At 34.2% G+C, this 20423-nt stretch overlaps 4 protein-coding genes across 4 annotated transcripts; 3 read left to right on the top strand and 1 right to left on the bottom strand.

Moving 5' to 3' along the window:
• Window positions 1-3412: 3412 nt before the first annotated feature.
• On the top strand, window positions 3413-6767 carry LOC122597697 (ras-related protein RABE1c). The gene is made up of 9 exons (XM_043770269.1): window positions 3413-3559; window positions 3698-3852; window positions 4601-4673; window positions 4782-4882; window positions 5284-5349; window positions 5537-5634; window positions 5723-5785; window positions 5862-5954; window positions 6523-6767. The coding sequence occupies exons 2-9, from the start codon at window positions 3780-3782 to the stop codon at window positions 6601-6603; spliced, it is 648 nt and encodes a 215-aa protein (XP_043626204.1). The 5' UTR covers window positions 3413-3559; window positions 3698-3779; the 3' UTR covers window positions 6604-6767.
• Window positions 6768-8983: 2216 nt separating this feature from the next.
• Window positions 8984-11813, top strand: LOC122597678 (WAT1-related protein At2g37460-like). Its single transcript, XM_043770254.1, has 7 exons — window positions 8984-9275; window positions 9369-9431; window positions 9514-9630; window positions 10067-10307; window positions 10729-10890; window positions 11122-11273; window positions 11352-11813. The coding sequence occupies exons 1-7, from the start codon at window positions 9064-9066 to the stop codon at window positions 11578-11580; spliced, it is 1176 nt and encodes a 391-aa protein (XP_043626189.1). The 5' UTR covers window positions 8984-9063; the 3' UTR covers window positions 11581-11813.
• A 105-nt stretch (window positions 11814-11918) lies between these two features.
• LOC122597689 lies at window positions 11919-13006 on the top strand. Its single transcript, XM_043770261.1, has one exon. It carries the CDS (start codon window positions 12210-12212, stop codon window positions 12924-12926), a length of 717 nt encoding a protein of 238 aa, XP_043626196.1. The 5' UTR covers window positions 11919-12209; the 3' UTR covers window positions 12927-13006.
• A 1616-nt stretch (window positions 13007-14622) lies between these two features.
• LOC122595383 (F-box/LRR-repeat protein At3g26922-like) lies at window positions 14623-16262 on the bottom strand. The gene is made up of 3 exons (XM_043767738.1): window positions 15426-16262; window positions 15151-15306; window positions 14623-15018 (listed from the first exon to the last, which is right to left on the bottom strand). Exons 1-3 carry the CDS (start codon window positions 16260-16262, stop codon window positions 14623-14625), a joined length of 1389 nt encoding a protein of 462 aa, XP_043623673.1.
• Between the last annotated feature and the right edge of the window lie 4161 nt (window positions 16263-20423).

Here is a 20423-nt window from a genome sequence, read left to right as displayed (position 1 = left end):
TGAATAAAGAAGGGTATAATTTAGGTAGTTTAACAAAATGCTTTATAAGACTGTATAGATTACTTGGTTTAACGTTTATGTAATGTATACTCGAAATATTTGACATAAACCTTTACGTGTGTTTTGAAAATTGATTTTGTCAAATATATAGCTTAGAATAGAATATTCTCTTGTACCGTCTTTGAAATATGGGAAATCTACTCCATCAATTAATAAGGTAAACTGAGATTGTATTAAAGTTTGATTGACACAAAATGTGAACAGTCAATAAGACCAGAAGCTAGCCTATACTACATATAAAAAGACGAAATTTATTTCTCACTTTCTCAGTAGTTAATTTAGCTAACAACGTTAGATATTTCAACGTAGATATAGACTCGGATCTCAAGCTCTTTTTTTATGTCGTGTTCAATGTTAATTTCCTGTGTAAAATGCTAAATGATATTACAATACACCAAGAGACATAACAATAGGGCATGAGTATGAGTCAAAATCTGGACTCACCCGACCCTGCCAAACACCAAAACCTACACCAATCACACATTAACACCGAACTAAAGCTACCCTCTAAATAAAAGACACTAAGGCCCATCCTTGTAAGTCGTCTCCCCTCCGTCCGAAGTGCGTCCAACGCAGCCACCCTCGAAGACACTAGTAGCACCAGCTGCGTCTAGGCCGACGTCTTGGTGTTTCTGATAATATTAGACACGCGTTTTGTGAAGGAAAGTGGGGCCCGAAAAGATTATGTGAGGGGAAGAAGTGAAGGATATAAGGAGGGGGTATTCTTGGTGTATCGAGAAGAGAGAAACTGATGAATAGTGTTAGACATGGGTTAGAAGTAGGGTATCATATGAGAGACCTAATTAAACTAGCAAAACATCCTAGTGAGCAGTGACCAAATAGGAATTAACATGAAATGACTATATAAACACGTTGATATTCATAACCCCACATTTTCGCTTAACGCTTTACCTTGCAATTCGCACTAAGGTCGTTTCTTCTATCTTCATTACGCTTCATAATAGATGTACTTCAGGGTATTAAAACACACAGCTGCCCTCGTTTTTTGGTTACAAAGAAAGATAGGTGTATGTTTATATGCCCAAAAATTATAGATTAAGATCTTCTTCGAACTTAATGCACAAATAAATAGAATAGCAGCAAATAGCAGACAGATTCATCCAATTGAACCCAAACTCAAAGGAGGACTACAAGCTCGGGGCTCGACGAAAGAGAAAGTTTGAGCATCGAAAGGAAATCTGAAATAGGGTCACTAAAATCAAAGGTTTTGGGCCTGATATTGGGCTCAAATGTACGTTAATAAAGTAAGCAATCTGCATTAAAAGAAATGAGAAATCTTAAGTGTAGATTTTTTTCAAACATACGGTCGACTTCGGATATTAGGTAATGAAGAATTTAATGATTATTATGAACCTGTTATGATAATAATATGAATCAATTATGAGAGAACAGATTTGAGATTTATTATTATGAATCAATACATAGAATGTTATTACAGACTAAAATCAATATCAAGACGATATTGAAACAGAAAAGATCAATTGATCAAAAGAATATATACAGAACTTTAATCAGAAGCAAAAGATTAAGATATATCTCAAATATATGTATTTTCATCTATATAATTATAGGGTTAATGATCAGTTTATATAGGCAGGTAAATTTGTAGACCGACACTCCAAATAGTCCCTCTAGAAAGCCTTTGTCCATCTTTAGCCCTTCTTTATAAACTTGTTTCCTTCAACAGTCCTTTTGCACTTTCATTTAATCATAACCAAAACCTACATTACACAAACACTAATCACACAATAATTGTTTAATACAAAACATGTTTAAACCAGAAAACTAAACAATATACACTCCTTAATAGGTAAACCTTATCATATAATGTTGAAGCATTACACGTAGCCTAGTTAAATTTATTTATTGATTAAAATATTTTTATCTCATTTATACTTTATATAAATTAGACTAACTTTTTTGGTAATAGACGTCTAATCCTGGATTTGTATATGTATACATCAATCTAAAAACTAGCTATAACTAAAATGTAATCATTGAAGCTAAAATATAACAAAATGAAGGAAGAAAAAGTCACAAGACAATGTTGAAACATTCATAATAGGATACATTAACAAACGTCACCCTTTGAATAAATTTGTTTGGGTATAAACTCGTATTTCACATTAAAAAGAAAGATGGGTTATGATTTTAAAATGAAACCCATTGCGTTAATAAGCTACTCGTACTATCACCATATGATTTTAAAAAAAATCCCCATTAAGATGAAAATAAAATTCTAACAAAAAATTGTCCCCATCAACAACCATATACAATAATCATCAAACAAGTTTAACACTAGAAATAACAATACTAAATTTTTTTTCATTTTATATTTCTATTACGTATATATAAACATCTGATAAAAACGAAACAATAAAAATCAAACATTTACCCATCCACAAAGTTGTTGAAGTGTCGTACTTAAACTAACTGTTCACCACGTTCATGAAACAATAAAAATCAAACATTTACCCATCCACAAAATTGTTGAAGTGTCGTACTTAAACTGACTGTTCAACACGTTCATGCCACATATGTGGGTGTCGTGGTCCTAGTCCACGTTAACTCGTGATGGACCATGGGCCAACGACATCTTCGTTTTGAACTCCTTCAAAAATATATATAATATCATTTATTTTTCAATGTACCTTGAAAACTATATATAACTAGTTAATCAACCCGGGTTAACGAATAGACGCTTTGCAAATAAATCGAATGATACCCGAGTAGCTTTAAAATATGTTGGTATATTAAAATGTATAATAACAACGTTAAATAAGTTGAAAAGTTGTGATAATTTATTACGTAAAAAAAATAAATGGAAACAAAAGTTGTATAGTTGTGGACACACATTAAAATATATTCGATTGGCAAAAAAAAAAAAAACGCTATCTGAAAGAAAAAAACCCCCATGGTTTTCGGTCTATTATAACAAAAAATAAGGTGATTTACATAATGAGATGAACATTTAATAAAAATCTATATTAATGATACATATTTAAAAAAAGAATATTTTGAATTTTAAATAAAAAAGTATGATGTCATAATTAAATTAGAATGATGTGTGGTAATACATTTTTTAAAAAATCTTATGTTATCGCAATTTTTTTTAATAATATAAGTTAGAAAGATTACAAAACTTTTATTAAGATTTAGAAAAGTTAACAAGATTTTTTATCAGGAATTAAAAATGTATTTTTAAAAGAAATCTTGTTACTTTTTCCAAACTTTGAAATACCCTTAATTTTAATCACATATTAAAAAACCCATATGGATAAAAATGTTATTTTGTACCAATATAAATATAGCCAGTTAAATATGGATCGGAAGGAGGGAGTAAAAAACAAGATTCAACGGCCGACCATTGCTGAGTGCTGACGTGTATTATCAGAGAGACATTTTCTATCTTTCTTCTCTTTGCTCTGTGTTCATTATCAGATCTCTTTCTGTTTTGTTCTTGTCTCTGATCTGGCTGGTATATAAATCTTTCTTTCTTTACCTATATACATACATACATCTGTCTCTCTATATACGTATATAATATAGAGAGAGAGATATAATAATGTTTTCTGTCGTCGTATATAATCTATTTTTTTTTGTTTGTATTACCCAGGCAGGGGAACAAGAAGAAGATTACAACAAGTGATATTAGTGAAGTTTTGTTATAATAAATAAAACTTGAGATTTGAGAGATAATGGCTGCCCCACCAGCAAGAGCTAGAGCCGATTATGATTACCTCATTAAGCTCCTTTTAATTGGTGACAGTGGTATGCGTCTCTATCATCTTTCTTCTTTCGGTTTTTTCTTTTATCAATCAATCTCATTTTTACAATATGTATTCTGTCTGTGTGAAAAAAAGAGATTTCTTGTCTGTGTGTGTGTTTGTTTAAATAGGCTAATATTCGGAAAACACTATCACCACCACCAAGGCTGGTTAGGCATCCCGATATCGCGTGTTCAAACGCTGCTAGGTTAACATCTGTGGATTGACTAGGAAAATGGTTTGGAAGGTTAGATGGCTTAGTCAAAGACCTGCCCTCCCCCGATAACTTGAACATACAAAATCTCATCCTTTTACATGGTTGGTTTACGCAAATATAAAAATGCAAGTGTTCGTCTTTCTGTAGAATAGCAGGGAACCAATTGTTATTCTCCTTCACCATCTTGACAACCACATTGTCATATTAAACTAAATTAACATATACTCTTATACGATAGAAGAGGATCAGAGTCCCTGCAAATCCGCAACGGTAACCTAGTGGTGGTCAAGTGTTCAAATTCCAGCCTCATGTCCCTATAACCATATTTTAAGCGATTTACCTCTTGCTGTCCTTGGAGCCAGTGGGTCGGTTATCCATTCAGATGAGGATCAGATTATATGGTCTTTTGTTTACCCTAGTTGTAGCCTTGTAGGTTACATTCTTCTGCTACAATATCACATAGCTGACACATTTTATATAAAATTTAGATATATACTATTTTATCACTATGATTGTAGTTTGATCATTGCTGCAGGTGTTGGTAAGAGCTGCCTTCTTTTACGTTTCTCAGATGGTTCCTTCACCACTAGTTTCATTACAACCATAGGGTTCGTATATTTACAGCCTTACTTGTCTTTCTACTTGCAAAGAGATTAGTCTATAAATTGTCTCACACTGCAAATTGATAAATTGTTATTTTGGTCTCCTTTCTATAGTATTGATTTTAAGATAAGGACCATTGAGCTTGATGGGAAACGAATCAAGCTGCAAATCTGGGACACTGCTGGCCAGGAGCGATTCAGGACAATCACAACGGGTAAGTGTTTAAAGAAATTTCCTTTTTGCATGATTATTTATTGATGTTCTATAGTAACGAGGCCACATTGTAAGGTCTTATGGTCTGTAACAATTAGACATAGCTACATGAAAGTTTGTATTCAATAGGCATACTTTGCTTTTCTATGTACTATTAGGTTAGTCGAACACCATGGCATATGGTTAATAGGCATGTCTTAAATGATCGATTGCTGGTTATAAGACGAATGTGATTGTTGATGGCTATAACAGTACATTGGAATCAAATTTTAATTAAAGTGTTCACTTCCATTCATGTTTGCGATGAGAATGCCCTTATAGACTATTTGATCTTCATGGGTTCTAGAACTGTTACGTTTATTAATCATCGTGCGTTTCTTAATGAATCTTGATGTTGTGCAGCATATTACCGTGGAGCCATGGGTATTTTGCTGGTGTATGATGTCACTGATGAATCATCCTTCAACAGTAATTGCTTATATCTCTTCTCTTTACCCAAAATAAGATTTTACTGTACATATTTCCGTTATGTATACGTTTACTCTTGATTTATCATCGCACTTATATTACAGATCCTTCACTGATGTATACTTTACTCTTCTAGATTTGATCATTCCTCCCAAACTGATCTTACTAGTATGATTTATATGTATAGACATCAGGAATTGGATTCGTAACATAGAACAACACGCATCTGATAATGTAAACAAAATACTTGTGGGGAACAAGGCTGATATGGACGAAAGTAAACGGGTTTGTCTTATCTCTTTTCATATTTTCAGATTATGCATTCATCATCATTTGTACACACATGCTGACTTGGAAAAATCCAATTGTCTAGGCCGTGCCTACCGCAAAGGGTCAGGCCCTTGCTGACGAGTATGGAATAAAGTTTTTTGAAACTGTAAGTGAAACTTGTGCCACTGTTCAGACATTATGGGTACATGCTCAAATTGCTCCTCACATAAACATGCTTACAGAGTGCAAAAACAAATATGAATGTGGAGGAGGTCTTCTTCTCTATAGGTAGGGATATAAAGCAGAGACTTGCTGAAACTGACTCAAAGGCTGAGGTATGCCCATATATCCTATATTTCTGTTCTTCATATCTTTATCAATCATATGAACTTGAGATCCATGATGAGAACTTGAAATGCATCTAGATTAAATTTTGTTTTTGTGTTGGGGAGTGGGGGCATTGATAGAACAAGGATTTTGATAAATTCTTTTATGGCCAAGTGTCAGAGGCATACCCTGACTCAAGTGGTCGATTTTTACCAAATGTTGCAATTTCTGCTTGTTCGCTTATAAATGGGTCGATTTCAGTTGTGTCTTGTCTCAAACAGACCAATAGAGTCAAATCAGAAATAAAGGTAAAAGGGAATGGGTCGAATGGGTCCATTGGTTTGAGAGTTGCACAAAGTCCAGTGTTAGTGTTAAAACCATTATTATTCAAAACTTTAGAACCCAACCCATTCTGTATTAAATATCACATGTCTCAACTAGAACCAGTTTGATCTGTTACTGAATCCAGCAGACCTGTTCATTTTGCCAACCCTAATTTTGCTTATTTTAAAATCTTGTTCTTATTTATTACTCGTACTATATTAATTTGTACCTTTATGCTGTTTCCATTTGCAGCCTCAAACAATTAAGATTAACCAACCAGATCAGGCAGGAGGAGCTTCACAGTCTGCTCAGAATTCTGCATGCTGTGGATAAAAAATATATGTTGAATTAAGACATCCACAGGGTAGTTATGATGCCGTTAAGGTTTGCTTGTATTTTTCTCAGTATTCTCAACTTGTTTTACAAATTTGTCTTTCTAAAGTTGTTCCCATTACGAGGAATCCATTTATACATCATTGCCACTTTGTTGTTTCTAATCATGGTTACGTATAGAAGTTAAACAAACAGAAGTTCAAGCAAGTAAAGGAACATAGATTAGGAAAAGATGGTCAAAGATAATATCTATTAATAATTGTAGGATGATAAGAGCTAAAGTCATCAATAATTTTGAGATAATGCAGAGGCTTCAAGTCTAAAGGAGAAACCTTTCTGGTTGATGTTCAGTTTGTGATTGTTTCGATGTTGATGAAATGCATGTCATATATTGCATTATCATACATCCATATCGACAGATTTTGGAAGATAAATTGGGTTTATGTAGTAAATCTGATAGAGATCTCTTGTCATGATTTGTAAGCCAAGGGAAGGAAAACCTTGTTTATTCATGTGGCTAATGTCGCAATTTGACCCAGTTACATATCAATAGACATGTTTAATTATCTATAATGGGTTGAAGGGGTAAAGTAAAATGGAAATGTGTCCAAAGGGTTGGGCGGGTCAAAAGTCATCCAATGTTTATTTTTAAATCTCAATGCATGAAACATTCTTGGTCATTTTAGTTCCGTTGAATTATCGCTGAAATAGTATAATCTGTGTAATTCCTATACGGTGAATTTGTCATATAGAAAAGTATGAAGTTTGAATAAAACATGTTTCTGGTCAATCCAAACAACATTAAAAAATTTTCATAGGCCTAAGCGTATGAAGTCAATTTTAGTATGGATACTCGTGTGGCTACACATTAGTGGTACACTCACTCGACGGCTGAACATGTTGCGCCTAATCTGCATTGCTAGATTTCTTATTTTTAAAGATGAATCTAAAGTTAAAAATGTGATCAAGACAACGAAAGGGGGTCTTCACCTAGCTAGTAGTTTTCAACTTTACATTTCGGGAGATAATGGTGTGTGGATATATGTAGAAAAACCTTTTGTAACTACAAATTGTGATGTAACTGTTTGGCTGTTTTTGAATGAAAACACCACTTAGGATCGGGCCACATCTTCTTTCTATCTAAGATATTACTTGTAGAAGAATATCACACTCCATACCAAAATGAAAATGACATTAATTAATGTTACTTTACAAGGAATTTTGCATGGACAGACACGACACTAGTTTCTATAAATGTATCTGAAATCGTTACATAAATTTGTGTTACGAACGCTGTCACACCATGACCTCGTGCGGGTTAACTTTTAGTAATAGTCTATGGAGCAACATATGAACGAAGTACCAAAAAACAAATGTTAACGGTGTGTAGGACTAATGTTCATATAGCAAAATTTCATTCCTAATTCAACCAGTGAATATTTGAGAATGTATCAGTATTGCAAAAAGTTTCACTACGATTTACAAACCATAAAGGCATAAACGAATCAGAAACGTACTATAATGGCTATAAAGGAAGATTTGCTTTTGACTAAAAAAAATACTTAAGTGCTTTCCTACAAGCTAATCGCATTATCCACAAGATGAACAAATATACAAAACACAATCTTTATATCATATTATCATGTTACCTATGCGGCTATAAAGGTAGCTAAACTCTTTCAACCAAAAAGTATATGATGACAGTGTGCCGAAATGACATTTACAAATTACAACGAAGTTGACGACTGCTATGTTTATAATACATTACTTATGGCTTCGAATCTTATATACGAAAGACATTTTACTATATGTTATAATACACTGGTCGGACATGTAAAATAACATTTAGTAACTTACAAGGAAACGGGTTGAATGTCCCCCAAAGTACATTCTTAACACATAGAGCTTCTTAAAGCGTAATATATTCATAAACTGCGTTTATTGACAAAATAATAACTTTTGTAACTATATGTGATACACTGATACAGTAAAATGTATAAAAAGTTTGAAATTATTTGGGCAGGACAAGTTATTTGGGTTGTTCATACCAGTACCAACATTATACGTCTTTAACCCGTTACCCAATCAATAAGGCCACTTTGCCACCATTACGATTGTGCAAGAAACATACAAAAGGTACCGATGCATTTGGACTTAAATTGGTAAAAGATACGTGGAAGTAGATAGGTACCCAAAAAGGGTCATGACAAATGAAACAAGCAACTTAATTGTATCATAATATACAGAAACTAGATATTTAGAGGCATAAAAGTTGTTTTGGACATGACTATTAGCTATAAACTTATAATGGTGCATTTCTTATCAAGATAGCACAAATGAGTGTAGGTAGGACACTTATTCCTACATCTACACAAGTGTTGTATATAAGCAGAAGAGTCAAATGATTTCTAGACAACCTCAACAATCAGTAAACGCCTTTCAGCTTCCAAATTCAGTGAGATGACAAAATATGCTCCGAGTGAGGCTATGAGCCAAATAATTAACAAGGGAAAGCCATTTTTTGCTGTCATTTTTTTACAGTTTGGGTTTGCAGGAATGGACATCCTTTCTAAAGCGGCTTTAAACGAAGGGATGAGCAACTATGTATTTGTTGTTTATCGCCATGCGGTTGCCTTCATTGTCATGGCACCCTTTGCTATCATTTTTGAAAAGTCAATCTCAACTCACCTCTATTCATTTGTCTATAATCTATATTCATTTGTGTGTCTTGGCTAAATAATCTTCATTACGTTTCTTAAAACCAGGAAAGTACGGCCAAAGATGACATATTCACTTTTTATCAAGTTTGCGATTCTTGCGTTACTGGAGTACGTTCTGAAATTATACACAAAAAATGTGTCTTACACGATATTTCAATGTTTAAAGAATAACTTTTCTGTTTCTTGTCAGGCCAGTTATTGATCAGAACCTCTATATCATGGGGATGAAAGCCACAACAGCAACATTTGCAACTGCAATGTCCAATGTTCTCCCTGCCATAACTTTTGTCATGGCCTGTTTTCTAAGGTGAAATACCGTTGACATCCACAAGGATTAGGGGTAGAAATTTCACCATTAACTTATAATTGAGTTGTTTCAGGTTAAATTTTATCTTCAACAGTTAGAATATATAAAGCTAGCAAAAATCAAAGGTTCAAACGGGTCAAAAGTTGCATAAAACTTTCTATTAGAAAAGCTGTATTATAATTGTTGTGATCATACCAACCTCGCTAATTATTAATGGGTAATTATAAGATTTTGGGGAGAGAAATGTACTTTGGGTCATCTCGGCCTGGTCTTAACCACTGAGACACGCACAAAAATGACCTTTCTTAATCCGTTACCCCCATTTTTCTACTCTAACGAATGTAACAAGGATGCATGAATGAGGGCCTGGGTGCACAAAATGACACGATATCTGTGCATGAGTTGATAAATAGCTTCTAAATTCTGATTTTTTCAGGCTTGAGAAACTAAACCTAAAGAACATTCGCAGCCAAGCTAAGGTAATTGGCACATTAACAACCGTTGCAGGAGCAATGCTGATGACATTGATGAAAGGCCCAGTTTTGGAGCTATTTTGGACTAAAGGAAGAACTCAGCATGAAAGCTCAAACAATGGAGTAGATCTTTATCATTCTATCAAGGGCGCTTTTATGGTCACAGCTGGATGCTTCAGTTGGTCTGCTTTTATGGTTATGCAAGTGAGAATTCGAATAAACTAATATTAATCATTACATATGGCACGGGTTGGTTACGGGTCAAAATGGTTAACTTTTGGTACAGGTCATGTCTACAAGTCATCTTTGGCTGACATAAAACATCTATTGTCCAAGTTTCGTAGTTTTTCTAGAGATAATTAGTGTGTCAAAGATATTTACAAAAAGTTATATCATTGCAGTAATATCATTATTATTGTATAAAATGAGTAGGAGGTTATAATAACTAAAAATACACTTTGGGCGACTTTCAAACCATTGGAGCCATTTGGCTGTTTCCCTTTTAAATACTTCTGTTATTAGATCTGTTTGACCCTATAGGCAATAAAATTTACCACCTTTAGAGCTAGATCATATATGTTTCATTGCCTTTTATATCTCTAATTTGTTCTGATCCTCCCTATAGGCAATTACACTACAGTCCTATCCTGCCGAGCTTTCTCTAACCGCTTGGATATGCTTGTTGGGAACAGTAGAGGGAGCAATAGTAGCATTGATAATGGAGAGGGGGAATACAGCAGTCTGGGCTATAAATTGGGATACAACACTGCTAGCAACAGTGTACACTGTAAGTGAAGGAGGCAAAACGGGTGGGTTGGATCATGGGTAATGCTTTGGTTCAAGCTTTGATTGACTCAAAACACTTAATGTCACAGTTTTTTAAATAAAAAACTATTGCGCGAAATATGAAATAAAAGAGTATACAGAGCCACAGGGGATAGTATATTCTGACCACCAAAGTGGCGCATTTGTGTGGTAGGTGTCTCTAAAGACATCTGCTTCTGTTTTGTCTATACAGGGGATAGTATGTTCTGGTCTAGCATATTACATCCAGGGACTAATAATGAAAGACAGAGGTCCCGTTTTTGTGACTGCATTTAGTCCATTAGGCATGATCATTGTTGCTGTAATGGGAACGATTGTTCTAGCTGAGCAAATGTACCTTGGAAGGTAAAAAACTTTCAGCTATCTAGTTGGTTATTGTTAAAATGAAGTAACGATCAGCTAGCTAAGTAATATCTTTCACAGGGTTATTGGAGCCATTGTCATAGTTACAGGGCTTTATCTTGTTGTCTGGGGCAAAAGCAAGGATGACAACGTCCAATCCGTTCCTATTATTGGTGAGCAAATAGCACCAGACAAACAGATTCTGGATAAAGAGTTTGAAAGAAATTCTTCTCATAAGGTCATCACCATCAAAGCATCAGTTGAAGTTCCTGATGATGACCACAATCGGACAACGACTGGCTTATGCTAACAACTGATCTGCTGCTCCAAACATGATCATATGTCTAATAAGTGCATATCAAGTTTGATATGCTTCCGATGACAGAAGTGAATGCTAATCTATATTGAGTATGCAGTGTGATTCTTGATATGAAACATCACACGTTGATGAATTGAGCTTCTAGTAACAAGTTCATTATTCTAATTGCATTTGTAACAGGTGACCAGTGACACACAAATATAGACTTGTGACGGTTTGCATTCCTTGTAAGAAGTTAGGAAAAACTAAAACAAGAAAAGGGGCTAGCCGAGAATCGAACACATGACCTCCCTCTTAGAGGCTATGCATACCAACGCATTATGCATAAACTACAGTATATTAATTTGGGAAAACTTGAAAAAAAAAATTAGTCCAAAAGTTAATTTGTATGAGAGGACTTTTATATTAGAGGCCCAATAACATTAGACAAAGGCCCAAAAGTTTATTTGTACTCCGTATCTTGTAATTATTAATCATATCGTAGTAATCAAATCTAGGGTTTCTGCACATCATTACACGCCTCTTTTCCAATAACAAAAAAATAAGAGAAAATAAAAAAGCAGCAGCCAACAATCCAATCCTGCCCTAGTCAGAAACCCAAACCCACCCACCCTAGAAACATGCGATTCACAGATTCACCAGTAATAGAGCTGACAGTGAACAACTCAAAACTCTCATTTCATCAGGACAACAACTCGATGCATGTCGGAACCACCGTCTGGCCATGTTCCCTCGTCGTCGTCAAGTTCATCGAACGTTGGCTCAACACCACTTCCACCACCACCCAAAATCCGTATTCCGGCATCCTTTTGGACCTCCCAAACAAACGAGCCATTGAACTCGGAACAGGATGCGGCGTGGCCGCAATGGGACTATATCTTTTAGGACTCAAAGACATCATCCTGACTGACATCCCACCCGTTATGCCTGCCCTTAAACATAACTTAAAACGTAACAAAACTGTTTTAGGCAAGATGTTAAAAACCAAACAAGTTAATTGGAATAACAATGATCAGATTAGTTCCTTGAATCCGCCTTTTGGTATCGTTGTTGCTGCTGATGTTGTTTATATTGAGGAGTCTGTTGGTCCGTTGGTCAACGCTATGCTGGCGTTGGTTAGTGATGACGGGTATGTTTTGTTGGGGTATCAGGTTCGGTCGCCTGAAGCTGATGTTTTGTTTTGGGAGATTTGTGATAGGGTTTTTGATGTTCAGAAGGTGCCACATGAACATCTTCATCCGGATTATGCTTTTGAGGAGGCGGATGTTTTTATTTTTAGAAAGAAAAGAAATAACTTGTCGGGTGGTGTGGAGGATGTTCCAACCCCTTCTGTTTAGGGGTTTTGTTTGTGTACTTCGATGCTATGTAATACGATTTTATTTGTGACTGATAAAATATACCAGCGGTTGTGTTTTAATACGAAAATTGACATGATCAATTCATCAAGCTTAATGATCATGCATTACTGGAGACATTTGGAAATTATGTCTGCTTAGAGGTCGCAAGATGGGTGGTTTGGGTAATGGATAAAAATATTTCGAGTTGAGACGGATCGCTATTACTATAGATTGATAGGTTGGATTGGGTCGGGTCTACCATCATATTTCATATGTTTTTGAAACTGTTTTATAGCTAGTTTGATTACATAAACAATACACCAGTAAGACTAAATTATTAAAAACATACTGTAATTTGGTAGGTTATATGCAATAAAAATAGACAATAGAGATTATTTGCAGCTTATTTCACGTAATTTGTCCCATTCTTGTTGCTAAAGTTTTAGTTTGGCCCGTTTAACATGTTTGAGATACACAAAGCACAAGGCAACTCGACCCAGTCTAAATGGAAGTTGCCCTCCTAGCATACATCTTTTTTGGCAGGCTGGTTATTGATCAGAATCTTTACTTTCTGTGGTTGAAAGCCACACCAGCCACATTTGCAGCTGCAGTGTGCAATCTTTACTTTCAGGGGATGAAAGCCAGAATCTTCCCGACCACCTCAAATAAGGATGCCTGCATGAAGGTGTTAATGCCTAAGATGATACTATATCTATACACAAGCTGACATTGAGACTCTGAATTCTGTTTCTTTCTAGCTTGAGAAACTAAAAGGTTCAGTTTTTGACCCAATTTAGATAAACAAAAAAGCTCATCATGATGTTGCAAACATGAATAGATCTTTACATTCGCTCAAGGTTGCTTTATGGTCACAGTTGGTCTGCTTTTATGGTTCTGCAAGTGAGAATTCTTATGCAGCGGGGTGAGTCAGCCGAATGGGTCCGGTAACAGATCAAAATGAATCTTTTTGTATTGTCAAGTCAAGCTGGTTTGAACTAAAATACTTCTTGTCTATACTTATTACGAGTTTTAATTTTTTTCAATAACTAGTGTTCAAATATTCTTACAAAATTCATCTCACTGCAATAATGAGTAATTAGTTTTTCATATAGAATGATTTATGAGGTCTTATACACTAAATAGTAAAGAAAGACACTTTTGGCAACTTTCAACCCGTTTGAGCCATTTCACCCATGTCCTTTATGGTAACTAATTAGACCTGTTATGTATGTAGAGATATATGGTAACTTTGTAACCTGAAATAACCCGTCAACAAATAAACAGGTCAAATTACCACTTCCAGCTATAATGGCAAAAGATATTATTTTGTTTTACGTATCTCTAACTGAAGTTTTGTTCTTCTGAGCTTTCTCTGACCGTCTGGATGTACTTTTGGATAACAGCTGAAGAAGCTGCCGTGGCGAAGCAGTTTAGGATATCAACTGAGACACATTGGCAGTAGCAACCATTTACAGTCTAAGTGGAGGGGCAAACATGAAGATTTGATTGGTTTTGATACAAATTGTGTAAATAGAAATGCCCATCTATAACATAAACAAGCGGTCTAAGATGACTATATCAAACATACAAATTAAATTTACAACTTTATTAAACAGACTTGCAATAAATTAAATGATTACATTTGTTTATGTAAGATATGAATAATCAATATCAATCAATAAAGAAAATGTAGTACTCAAAACTTCAATTGGAGCGGTGTTAACTGAAAATGACATTCTTCGTTCAGGGTCAAAAGTAAAGAAGATTTAGAAGAGTAGCAAGTTCTTGTGGATGCTGCTGCTACTCGTATCTTCCTTAAGTGGCTTTTAGGGACTTTAGATACCCCCCACGAAAGCTTTTCTTCAGGTTCTGCAACACTCATTTTCTTGATAGCTATGGCTTTTTTAAGCAAAAGATCCATCAACGCAGCCAGCATTTTATTTTCTTCTTTGATCTTGAACCCAAAAAATGTCACCGTTTTCAAATGCTTGAGTTGTGAATCATCTAACTTAATGGGTATGGTATCGGGCCAAACTTGCGGACAACATTGCTGAAACTGTGATCTTGTTATTGTACCCCATTTTTTGTTAATCTGGTTTGATTAAGAGCGAAAAGTTTTTATCAGCATTTAGAACCCCGTAAAAGCATACTTTAGATACGTTAAACTATTTTTGTTTGTTAGTTGATATCTGAGATAAATAAAAAGTTTAGGGTTTAAACTGACCTTGATGAACAAGTTCTCCAACAATGGCGTGATGTTTAAGAAAGAAGCAAGTGAATCCCTTTTTTGTGTGTTCATGCAACAATCTATCCATGAAAGTTCCTTCAACTTTTCAAACTTGAATTCAAGCTCATCAAAAGTTATTCTTGTGCATAACCACTATTGATTAAACAAAACATAGAATAAGTTAGTCTTTAAACTTATTATGTCAAATCTTTTATTTATCGTGTATGCATTATGGCACCAGAGAATAAGAAATAGAAAAGACTTGAAGGTACCTCAAGAAGCCAACCACTTAAAGTGAGAGTCTCGACATCCTTGAACGATGCAAGAAGATGGACAAGATCTTCAGAGTTAAACTCATTGGAATCACATAATGCAGATGTACCCTTCATGTTCAGTGTAACATCACACAACTTTGGCGCATCTTTCACCAGAACTTTAACTAAAGGTCCTTGGTATACGAAAGACTTAAGATTCGGAGCTGATGAAACATTGATATGTTTGATCTTTTCACAGTCCAAAACGGAAAACTTTTGTAACAAGTCATGTGCTTTGAGTTCAACATCTTGTAAGACATTGCATTTTTCAAGACTTAAAGATTCAAGATTCCGACAACTGGAAAACAACGATGGTAAGAAGCTTTCTGCGATGCCAGTGATAGACCTAAGATGGAGGGTTTTAAGAGAAAAGAAGTGTTCATTTTCACACAATGGCAATTCAATGGTCAAACCAAAAAGTTTAGCTGCATTTTCTCCATGGAAGTTTATGTAAAGCTCTTTTTCTACTCCCTTAATAGCTTTCAAGAGGAGCGCTTCTTTACAAAGCGAGTTTGGTTCAAGGTAGGAGAGATTAAGGATTTGGTAACTGTTTTCGTACGTTTTTAAGAAAGAAGAGATGATCTCGTTCATCTGTTGACCGGATTCTTGACTTGTTATTTGATCAGAATTTATGTTTAAGGACACTTGAATTGGTGTCCATAAGTGCTTCCATGCAGATGAAAGGATGATGGTTCTTGCAGCTTCTTTTAAAGGGATCAACGAGACGATTTGGTACAAGACTTCGTAAGGTATACTGCTGATCGAAACAGAGTTTTCAAGCACGTTTTCGGCCATAGCTGTCTTTGTTTTGCTTCAGATTTAGAGGGCTAGATTTGGTTGAAGAAAATGGAATCCAATATTTGAGTTATATAAGGTATAGGCCTATAGCTTTTAACTTTCTATGAAAGCCAAAAACTGGAATGATAAAAATAGTCGATATATATTTGTATCACTACATTTCAATTGTCAAAGTCAAACTCAAACATACAGTACATCTAAAGAAAGTTTCTATGTTCTTTTGAAAATTTTGGGCTATCTTGTGTTTGTATATGGGAGCTTTAATTTGGCATTTTATGTCTTTAAATAATGAAAGGAGATGCGTTGTTGATAACTACTGTAAAATTTTCTTTGGCTTCTATAAAACTATAACTTAACATGCTGAGTATTGACTACTATTTTATATGCCAACAGCCCAACGGGTTATTTTACAAGCAAACATTTACTTTTACATGCTATCATCTAAGATAATTTTATCTAATACTATTTTACTCTTTTTTTTTTAAATCTTAATTAAGCATTTTGCTTTTTTTAAAAATCTTAATTAAGTAATTGAACTACCTAAATTACTCATCTTCTTTATTTACTAATATAAATATCTCTACCTAATATACCTATAATACCCTTAAATATCAACCATTCATTTTTCTCTCTTTTCTCAAATCTCAACCACTCATTTTTTCTCTCTTCTACGTAAATTTTTTTATTCTTCTAATTCATTCAAAATCTTTTATCTCAAAAATCGTATATCGATAAATTATAAAAATTTCTCAAATCTCAACCACTCATTTTTTCTCTCTTCTCCATAAATCCTTTTATTCTTCTAATTCATTCAAAATTTTTTATCTCAAAAATCGTATATCGATAAATTATAAAAATTGTATGGGTGTTCTTAAAATTTCATACTCTTTCATTAGAGATGTCATTCGATATACTTTCGACGTATTTTTAAATCCGAGAACGGAGCTCGTACGGCTAAGGCTTTTGGCTATCATACTCTATAACTTGACCTATCAATTCCACCATCTCACCGCCGCAACGCACAGACACTATCTCTCGTAACACATAATATCTTAAGTTACTTTTTTAATGTACTATTAATTACTTCTTCGGTAGCTAACAAATATATTTGTAACACGATAAAAAGAAAAAAAACAATCATACAAACTATCACGTCATAAAAACAAGTTACAAAAGATAACATACATATAAAGTAAATATTGATAATTTGATAGATCTAATAGAAGTTTTAATAGTTATATCCGTACAACTACTTCCCATTATAGTTCAGTGGTTGAGCACCATCTTCACATGCTGGAGGTCTCAAGTTCGATATATGAGAAAGACATTTAAAGGATTTTCACAAATAAAGTCTTCCAGTGAAGCAGGTTTGAGTCTTACAGAGGGGACAGGGTTTTACCCCAATTAAATGTCGTGCCTTCGGGTAGTTTAGTTGGGGTTTCTCCTCCTACTTGGTAATGAGGGTGAGGGGCTCTCTAGCGCGGACCCGGTTGAAACAACGTAAGTTAGATCTCCTGTTGCGAGCAAATGATCTGTTGGTATTTTAGTGTAATTGGGTTAATTGATAATTTTAGTCATAATAATACATCATATAAGTATGGTGGTGCGGAGTGCATGCTTATATGAATTTATTATGATCTTGCCCCTAAGGAACGGGGGTCCGGGGGCAGCGTCTCCTGGAGCAGGGTCCAAGGGGCAAGTCTCAGAAAATTAATTTTCGGAACTGAAGGGACTGATTTTGTCAATCTTGCAAACTTGGATTTTAACTGCTTAAAAGGCAGTTATGGAACTGGGATCGATCATTCTGTCACACACGAATTCTTTCAGAATTCTCTCTCATTTTTCACATACCTCAAACACAAACATACAGAACATTCTCGAATCTCTGATTATATCCAATTGAGTAACTTGGGGTGAACCACCGAATTGATTCAATCTGACAGTGTTACACGCCTTCAAAGATTGAACTTATATATCCTGATTTGTTCGTTATTTGCTCTATATCCCTAACATGATCCACATCTTTAAAAAAAAAAAGAAAGTTATATCCAAGTTATATTTAGGTGTTTGGTAGATTAGCTAAAGCTAGATCTCCAGTTATGAGCAAATGATCCACATCTTCAAGTATGTTTGGCAAAACTAGCTGCTAGCTGTTAGTTAGTAGCTGAAAGCTGGTAGCGGTAGCTGAAAGCTGGTAACTGTAACTGTTAGGTGAAGTTTTTCAAATGTATTTAGGTATTTGGTAGATTAGCTAAAGTTTTTAATAAAATGTGTAAAATGACAAAAAAATACATAAGTTTAAAAAAATTTAATACTAAACATAATGCTATCATATACAAGTTATATTTTTTAAATAAAAGAAATTAAATTCTTTTATATATATAATACATTAAAAAAAACTTAACTTAATTCCCAAATAAATGTATACATATAACACATAAAAAATGATCTACTTAAAAATATATAGTAAAAAGTTAAATGGAGAACCAATAAAATGTCGAGAACTCTTATATCATTAATATGTGTAAGGATATTAATGTAATTTTATAAAAATTCATTAACCATTTAAATTAAATATCTTTATTCATAACTTTCCTTCTGATCAATCTCGGATCATTATCACATTTGAGTTACTACTGTATTTTCTATACTCACTATATAAATAAACTACTCCTCTCCAAATTAAAGACTCTATCTTTAGATTTCCTATTTTACCTTTTTAATTTACACTACCACCAAACACTTTAATCCTGAAATATCGAAAATACCCTTACGAAAACCTTACTCCCAATTTGTCTCCCTTCCCCTAAAAAAAACGTTAACAAGCTCATTGTGGCTGCAGCAATTTATTACATTTGGTAAGAAAGGAATGGTAGAATTTTTAAGAATCAACAAAAGAACAGGGATGCAATATGTCAGAACATTAGGGATATTGTGAGGTATAAGCTGATAAATATTAAAGTTAGTAAGACAAGGAATGTAGAGAGGATTGTTGCCTTGTGGGAGTTGAAATGGTTTGGAAATTACCTCAAAGCTAAATAAGGAGGCAGAATTGATGAGATCATGATTGCATTTGCGTATGGGAATAGTGAGTCATGAAAGATGGGACTACTTGGTCCCATACTGATGCAGTCATGAAGTGTTTACTCTGGTTCGACAAGGTATGTGGAGATTCTGTACAGAATGTTGGTGTATTTGAGCTAGTTAGCAGAATTTGGTAGTAAAACATGCTTGTGAGATAGTTTTGTGTTAGTTGATTGATGTTAGGATTTATATTAGATTGAGGTATTGGACATGTCCAATATTCTTATTGTAATTTTGTAAATTTTGGACAGTAATATAATTTACGGTTTTCAAAAAAAAAATATTATACCAAAAAACATACTCATACATCCCCCATAACAAAACACACACATACATCCCCTCAGAACCGCCTCCCTCTAAAACACACATAGCCACCGCTCCCCAAAACCGTCGTCATCTCCGCCGTCTAAACACACATAGCCATAGGTACGGTGATCCGGTAATCGCGCGGGTACCGCTATTTAACCAGTGTTTTTTCCTATGCTCCGGCGCATCGCGTGGGTACAAGGTTAGTATCTACCAATATATATATATATATATATATATATATATATATAACAAGGTGTTAAATTCATTCCTAAACAAACAAGAACCCTTAGATGAATTCCATCTTTTATTTAGAGCCATTAGATCAAATTTAATTAGGGTAAATTACAAAATCATACCTAAGGTTTGTTTAAAACTACATTGGTCAGACCTACAATTTAAAAATTACGCGAGTCATACCCATCGTTGTCAAAAACTTACACTGACCATACCTATCACTGACAGCCGTCAATTTAACCATTAAGTCAAGTCATGTGTTGTGCATGTGAGGTATCAAAACCGTAATTTCGTGTATACTTAAGGTATCATTTGTGTAATTCACCCTAATAAAAATTATTAAGATATTTATATTTATATTTCATTTATTATAGTAGGTAGATATTATATATTAAAATTCACACACACACACACACATATATATATATATTTAAAAAAAATCTATTTTAAAAATAAAAATTAAAAAAATTATAAAAGGATGTTATCATACGATACAAGTTTAGGCTTAGAAATTCTAAGATTAGACTAACG

This window comes from Erigeron canadensis, chromosome 1, assembly GCF_010389155.1.
Source record: "Erigeron canadensis isolate Cc75 chromosome 1, C_canadensis_v1, whole genome shotgun sequence".
NCBI lineage: Eukaryota > Viridiplantae > Streptophyta > Magnoliopsida > Asterales > Asteraceae > Erigeron > Erigeron canadensis.
Note: the sequence above shows the minus strand (reverse complement) of the source record. Positions and strands in the feature narration are given on the sequence as shown.